The sequence below is a fragment of the Chenopodium quinoa genome, unplaced genomic scaffold (genome assembly GCF_001683475.1).
Source record: "Chenopodium quinoa cultivar QQ74 unplaced genomic scaffold, ASM168347v1, whole genome shotgun sequence".
NCBI lineage: Eukaryota > Viridiplantae > Streptophyta > Magnoliopsida > Caryophyllales > Amaranthaceae > Chenopodium > Chenopodium quinoa.
In genome coordinates this window covers 9277931-9285942 of record NW_018743920.1, presented here as the reverse complement: position 1 = coordinate 9285942, position 8012 = coordinate 9277931, and the positions used below count along the sequence as shown (strand labels likewise).

The 8012-nt window shown below is 34.7% G+C and overlaps 1 protein-coding gene across 2 annotated transcripts; it reads right to left on the bottom strand.

Moving 5' to 3' along the window:
- Window positions 1-721: 721 nt before the first annotated feature.
- On the bottom strand, window positions 722-6640 carry LOC110688493 (nudix hydrolase 9-like). Of its 2 annotated transcripts, XM_021865249.1 has the most exons (9): window positions 4480-6639; window positions 4247-4321; window positions 3982-4038; window positions 3707-3795; window positions 3110-3168; window positions 2404-2552; window positions 1821-1952; window positions 1288-1446; window positions 722-1041 (listed from the first exon to the last, which is right to left on the bottom strand). In XM_021865249.1, the coding sequence occupies exons 1-9, from the start codon at window positions 4564-4566 to the stop codon at window positions 949-951; spliced, it is 900 nt and encodes a 299-aa protein (XP_021720941.1). In that variant the 5' UTR covers window positions 4567-6639; the 3' UTR covers window positions 722-948. The 2 variants fall into 2 exon arrangements, with proteins under 2 accessions (XP_021720941.1, XP_021720943.1); XM_021865251.1 differs by lacking the exon at window positions 4247-4321 and having other exon boundaries at window positions 4480-6640.
- Between the last annotated feature and the right edge of the window lie 1372 nt (window positions 6641-8012).

Here is an 8012-nt window from a genome sequence, read left to right as displayed (position 1 = left end):
ACTTTGTTATAGATTGTGTCGTATGCAAGTTTCTGTTCATTATTAAGTAATTCAATTGCATTTATTTCTTCTGGACGTTTGAAGCTCTTCTTCAATTTCTTTCATTCCTATTTCAAAGTCGTCTTCTTCGAGTTCTACTAAGCCAAAATTGTAACAAGGTAACAAATGCTTTTTATTGTTAGTTTGCGAGCCTTTTTTTTGTTTGAAGGGAAATTATGGTTGTAATCTTCAGAAAGATATGGGTTTTTTTTTTTCCCACAAAAAGTTAGGGTCTTCAGGATTGCAATATACTAACAATGTAGCAAATAGTTATCGCAAGGCAAACGACATCTGACTTTGACAAGCTTCTTGTAGGCACTTGTCTATAGAGTCATCTGCTTCCAAGTAAACCTCGTTAAAATGGAAGGTCAGCAAATAATCAAAAGAGGTTGGACCTGCTACGATCGAGGTTGTTTTTTTTGGATGCCATGTATAATGCTGAGGAAATTCTTGATACAACCACCAAAAGTCCAAAAGAATAAACAAAAAAAAATAAACAAAGGTAGTTGGGATATGGAAGGAAATATGGCAAAACAATATATTGTACAGCTACCCTTTTTGCCCAAACTTACTTCTCTTTTTAGAATGTAATAGATATGAATATGACGGCTGCATGTAGAATTTAATAGCATTTCCAAGTTCCAGGACAAAAAAACAACTGCCATGTTTGACAATTAGGAAATGAGAGATTTGGTTGCTCTTATATACATAATCACTTATTTGGAAACGTCATCAAATCTAAAACACTACCATGCTAGTAATACAAACAATTAGTTAGGTCGAAGATAATACCGTTGCCACATAAAATAAAGTCTTCAAATCAATGCCTAGAATAAAGCTCACATAAGCTTTACAAAAACTACATGAATTTGAGGGTATCACTGGTGTTTTATTGAGTTTGATTTAGTCTCAGTTTTGTTTTGCATCCTCCATCAACTTGTAGAGAGCTAATCCGCCATGATGACAACCAGGCATCTTCCATGCTACGCTTTCCAATTCATCCTGTCAGTTCACTATATAATTTAGTACTCCATACTTGCATTGAGCTACACTAACGCCAGCTTACATTACAAAAATAAAGCAAGCAAGACAGTTAGATGCTTGAGGTAGTTGTTATGGCTGTTAGTCCATATGAAGTTATGAATAATCAAAGCTCAAAAATAATAACAGTTCAGAGCCACAAAAATAATTACTAGAGTTAAAATCAAATGGAGATGATCACGATCCAAGTAAATATGAGTAAATAACCTTTGAAATTGTACAAAGTTGAGTGGACTCAAAGCCATCTTGAGCTGAACTGTATAACTTCTCAATATCTTTTGACTGAAGTGAGCACTTCATAAAAAAGAAAGCAGTAGGTCGCACATTCAGTTCCCTTCTTGATATACCAATGAAAACTGGGTTGGACTGCATTAGAAAAGAAGGATTTATCATCAATAATAGCACTAAAGAGGAGCTCTTAACCATAAATGAAACCCATACACGTATTATGCTTAGTTCTAGAGCAAATGACCACAAAAAATCTTGTCAGCAGGGTTAATCCAATGTGCAAACAGAGCTAAGACGGGGCAAATACCTGACAAAGCTCTCATAAAAGTATATAACCATTGCCTTAAAAGCTTATTGCGAGGTTCATGCTCAAGGCAAGGAGTTTGTGAGTGGGGATCAGATGTATATAAGCTTCACAAGTTAACAGCAGAGAAGCTTCCCAAGACACCAAAATAATCACAAGAGACTCCAGCAATGTACAACCAAAACAGCAGAGAAGAACTTCAACTCACCAAAGATATGGCTGGCACTCCAGTTTCTTCTACTACTTCACGAACAATACTATCAAACATCTCCATAGAAACTCTTCTACTCAAGGATTCAGGATCCAAATTGTCATGAGATATAATTCCAACCTCTTCGGGCTGTAAAAGATGAATGAGAAAAAATATATAAAATAAATAAATAGAACAGATCAATAGTTACAAGGGATGATAAGATGACTACTTTGGTGATTAATGCAAATTGGTAGCAGGATCATATTTTACAATACATCAACAACTCTACAAGACTAGGCGGCCACGGAGCACCTTTATGTAAACGAAGTACTTCTTAAAAGCCATATTATTACATTCTGGTCAGAGAAGATGAAGGCAACAACCATTTCATAGAAATTGCAGGAATTCAACAGTCAACCAGTAGCTGCACATGCTCATGTGCGTATTCGTGTGAAAGTGCATGTGCAAAAGTATCTTTTTATATGCGGGTGGGGGACTGGGGGGAGGGGAGTGAGAAGCAACTCAATGAAAAAAAAAAGCATATGCTGCAGTAATCATAAGATTTAAATCTTTGAGAATCTCTGATAAGTGCAATTACCTCTGGATGACCACCAGGGAAAACAAAATGACCGGGAAATTCCCCCACATTATTACTTCGTTTCAGCACAAGAATCTTTCCATCAGAAGTCTCTACAATTCCACCATTACCTAGTGGATTTGAAGTGTGTTGACATCGTATAGTTTCATCTATAAAAAGCCATATGCCAATAGTAATTTAGCATTCACCCGAAAGATGGACTTATTTTTTAAAAAAAGGATACAGCAAACTGTGTACATTCACAGTAATCAATCAATACAGCAATTAGGAAAAAGAAAAGGTCGATATATTGGAAGAAGGCATTTATAATAATTGGAAGTCACAAGTTCAACTCAATCATCACCAGGACAAGCTTCAACTAGAGCAACAAAGCAGTCAAGCACACTTCAAACATACAGTAAGTTGGTTATTGCTTGTAGAAATAACGAACATAAGAACATCTTTTTTAATCAATTATTTCAACTAGCTAGAACAACAAGCATCAGCTCTATCAAACATACAGTATGTCGGTTATTGCTTGTAGAAATATGTCCAGATATTCCCAAGTGACATTTGGAAACATCTAAGGAAGCATAATATCTGCACAGGATATGGTGTTTAACAAGAGTCTTGTTCCAATTTAATATTACATAGATCTTTAGCAGTAAAATTGCATTCACTTATGAAACAAATTGCAGCATTAAGGAATTTAAGATTGATAAGCTACCTTCTGATTGAACTAGAAACTTTTCCCATAATGGATTTAGGTTTGTTCCCATGAAAGTCCTAAATAAAAGTAAGCAACAATTCTCATTAGTCAAACAATAAACTATCAGAGGAAAACGTTCACATACAAAACTACAGATGGGTACACCACAACAAACTTATCGAGAAAGGGGGGCAGTAACTGCAGGGCAGGGTTTGGAGAAAGACTGAAAGTTTGACTACATCATCATATGAAACAACATTGCTAACAATGATGCAAATTCAAAGAGCCAGACATAAGGAAAAACCACACAGCAAATTGCTCAAGTAAAATTTTTTAATGAACTAGTAACACATACAAAGTAGGAGAAAGCCAACAGCCTTATACAAATAATCTCTCATGAAAATCATGATGAAATCTTATACCCCATCACAGGGATAGTCCTTTCTGAGGACCACTAGAGCAACTGAAAAATTTAAAGATGAGAAATGGAATAACGAGCATGTCTAATCCAATTTGCGAGTATATGCAGACATGCAGTGACAAGTTCAACACATAATTGACATTCATGACATCCAAACTTCAGAAGTAAAAGTCATCAGAAAGAAAGATATAGACCTGTAATCTGTCAAACCAAGGTGCAAGTTCAAGTAACAATTGCTCTTACAATCAACACCACCAGTACTATGAAAGGCATGTCCACCATACTGTACAATCAGTTCTGTAAAGTTACTAGAAAATTCGCGCATTTGAAAACCATTCATGCATCACAAAAAATAAAAAGAATAAAAACCCAAGAAGACAAAGGAAAAGGAATCCTAACATCATAACTACGAACGAATAATTGTTCCTACTCTAAAAGGAAATATATGCCCTTCCAAGAGTGAACATACTCTGAACTTCTTCCCATTATACAATGACGAATTTTGTTGAGCTCTTTGATCCCATATCTACCAAAATACATCAAAACAGAATAAAATTTATTAAAGACTAAGCTCATAAGCATAATATCTCACATAACACAATATAGAAATACAATTACACATATAAAGTAATCCATATTGTTTACTTCCATTTTTAGCTAGTGCTAGAGTGAATTGTACGAGCTTAATTCTAGTTCAAAATAACGATAAAAAAGCGAATAATAATACTAATAACCTGATCAATCGATTTTTCAAGGTCGAAATCTGGATGCGGGATACGATCATACAATTTGTCAAAAATCACTGACACCTTCATACATTCATCCAACCAAAACAAAATCAATTAAATTGGTTTAATTATTGCGCAATGCTACATAACTAGTACTCCGTAGTTGAGGAATAATTCAAGATTAATTAGGGTTTGTTCCTGAATATTGAATAAAGAGGAGAGAGAAAAGGGGAATATACCTGAGAAGGAAGGAGACCAGATGGGCAGGAAAGCATGAGCTTGTATGGAAGACGAGAGGTGACGTCATAGTTGCCAATTTCCGCCATTGCTGTAAATCGAGAGAGGAGAGAGAAAGAGGGAAATCCGAGCAGGGAAAGTGTGGGAAATGGCTCATTTAAAGCCACCACGTGACAAGCACGTGATTAGTGTGGGACACTAATCTAGGATGATCTAGCAGGTCTCACATTAGTTCTTAATAGGACTTCAGAGAAAGTGAAATTAACTGGGAGAAATCTACCATGAAATCAATTCTCCAATAAATCCAAACTTAACCTTTATAAAAGAAAGGTTTTAGAGTTCATCATAATAGAGCATTACAAAGAAAAACAATTAGAAGGTAACAAGCAGTAATATTTACAACTAAAACTACACAACAGTGTGTTAATTTTAACAAGACTAGTATTTTATATGACCAATGAAACATGTGATATACTCCGTATTTCATAAAGTCAAAAACATAAAACTCATTCAAACAACTTATTAACACAAAAGCATAGAAACAGGCAAACAATCCATAGTTAAAGAAACAAAGTCACTGAGAAAACATAATCTAAACCAACATCATCATTTCAACAAGAAAGTGAGGCTTATATACACACCTAAGATGTACGAGCTTTCGTAAAGAAATAGATACATGTACCAAACAGACACGAAAAATGTCAATCATAAAAAAAGGAACATGAATACGACAAATTACAATGCATACAATATATCAAAAAAGTAAATAAATTGATAACCAATTTTTGAAACACTAAATAACTGACATCAAATCTTACCATTAATCTAAAACAAGTAAACAAAGTGCCACGAGCATCGTCGCATACACAAATAAAAGGATTTAGTTTAAGTCCTAAAAATCATGAAACTAAACACTTACAAATAATCAAATATCACTTGGTTAATCAGAATATAAAATAACATTAAAAAAAGCATAGTTTCAAATAATAACATGTCACTTGGTTATTCAGAATAATCATAATCACTACATCACTAATCAAGTAATCAACCCCAAATAATCAAAATCAAGCTACAGTTTATACATTAAATTAACAATCATCAAATTAAGGCAAAAGTTATATACATAAAAAAAAAAAAAAAAAAAAAACAATTTCCAGCAGCAATTAAATAGAAGTATATAATAATGAGACTAATTATAATAAATAAAACTATGAAAACCTGGAATTTGAAATTTAGAAATTATAACTCCTCCAAAACAGAAGAAGATATGAAGATGAAGGGAAGATTTATTGAGGCAGCAGCAGTGAGAGGGTCGTTGGTAAGAACACCGGTAGGTGCGGCGCCAATCAGAATGAGAGGGTTTAAGAGAAGTGAGGGACTGAGAATGGGTGTGGTGGACTAGCGTTGAGAATGAATGAAAGAACCAAAAGAATAGTACAACAGGGTTTCATAATTCGAAAACAAAAAAAAAAAAAACCGATATGCCAAGGTGGCATGTCCAAGATGTATCTTCCTATGAGGCAATTTAAAGGGAGTATAACACTGCATTTGCTAGTGCATAATAAAGGGCATTTATGAAAATATGTAATGCACATTTCCGAAATTTAGAGTAGTATCTTATCATTGGATTGTCAAATAATACCACTGAACATTAAATAATACTTTATGCATATAGTAGTACTATACATGTATTTAATGGTATTAAATTTATGCATAAATAATATCACTGAAGATCCAATAATATTATACAAGCTTTCAGAATTAGCATGTGATCCCCGTCACGTGATGGCAATCTGACCAAAGAGGTCCACCTACATACCTTCTTTTCCTATCTCTCTCCTCTTTTCTCTCTCTACCATGCGTTTGTAGAATATTTTAATCATTGTTATGTATTTGCAAATATATAACAAAACTCCATTACTACTTCTTCATCTTCCTATCTCCCCTGGAGTGTCCAAATCAAACACCAACAATCCTGAGTGACGTGTCCATGCATCCTAGATATACACCACCCTTGACAAAAAAAAAAAAAAAAAGATATACACCACCATCAAATCATAGTGCTGGTATGTGTTTCTAATTAGCTACCACGGTTTATGGCAACTGTTCTCTATTAACCTTCAAAACTTGAAATCCCCTCACAAAGTGTGAGTATCTTGATAAAAGAGATCTCTTTCACTTCTTACTAGATACAACTTGGTAACATCACAGCACTATATTGTTTTAAGTAGAATATCTAATAGCATTGTCTGTACCTATAGCAGTATCTTTGACTCCATAGTCTTGAGATAAATTGTGATTTGTTGTAGTATCTCCATCCTCATCATGAAAGAATCCTCGCAAGAGAGTTCCTTTGCTTTTAAAAACTCATCATAATGAGCTTGCCTATGCTGTCTGAAAATCACATTCCTCCCCGATTCAGAAACTTCACCATCCTCCACTATATCATCTCCTTCATCCTCGGAAGATGAGTGTTCTTTCCATTTAGAGAAGCAGCATGATGAACGACCTCACAATTTTCAATATCATCTATAAAATTATCAAAAGTACCTTGCATTGGTGACCCAGAACCATCATTATCAATCGAGCGATGAAACGGCGTCTTCGGCTCAGTGATCTTTTGCCTTGTAGGTTTATTTTTCTCAATTTCCTCCAAGTTATCCTCGTCCCACCTTACACATGTCCTCTGTCTCCCATTCCTCTACTTCACTGCTCTCCTTGCAATCTTATAAGGAAAAAAATGCAGCTCAATCAACCGGAAGAAAATGCTAATAGAATCTCCAATCATAACTCATAAGCGTATATTAAAGCCTCAGAGTCGAATTTGCCAGTGCGCACAAAATAATTCTTCCGATTGTTTTGTTAGTTCGATACAACTACGACATGATGTATTCCATCCAATTCTATATTTCATTTATAAGCAACTCGCGATATTCCATCCGACTAAATAGTTTATTTACAAGCAATTCGCGATACTTCATCCAGCTAAATAGTTCATTTACAAGCAATTTGCGATACTTCATCTAACTAAATTGTACATTTACATAATCCGTGGTTTATACACACGGGTGTACAGTGCTCATCGTACACCCGGATAAATAAAAAAAAGGCGGAAAGAACATCCTGTGTTTCATAAAGAACATACATGTATTTGACAAAGAACATGTTTGTATTTGACAAAAACATGCATTACCAAAGAACATAAAGATATAATAAAAAGAACGAGATAAAAACTTGATAAAATTTTCTGAAAAATTACACATTATTAACGGGAAAAATTTAGAGGTGATAAAAAATCGAGTAGGGCCGGGCCATATCATAATTTCTTGTGCCCAAACCCGTAGAAAAGTAGCGGGTTTTCGGGCTTTTTTCGAACCCGGTTCGAGTTTTAACTAAAAATGTATTTTTAGGTTTGCCCAAACCCACCCTATTTCGGGCCGGATCGGGTCGGGATGCGAGTCATGCCAATGTTGATCACCCCTTAAAAAATCCTTACCAAAGATATCATTTCCCCAAAAAAAAAATTCAACTTCCC

Bases quoted from the DNA above. Each gene is read 5' to 3' on its own strand.
- LOC110688493 (XM_021865249.1), bottom strand. From the start codon at position 4,566: ATGGCGGAAATTGGCAACTATGACGTCACCTCTCGTCTTCCATACAAG. The intron at 4,039-4,246 runs GTTATTAGTATT...GTATTTTGGTAG, and splicing joins TTGAAAAATCGATTGATCAG to ATATGGGATCAAAGAGCTCA. The intron at 3,169-3,706 runs GTCTATATCTTT...ACTTTTATTTAG, and splicing joins CTTGGTTTGACAGATTACAG to GACTTTCATGGGAACAAACC.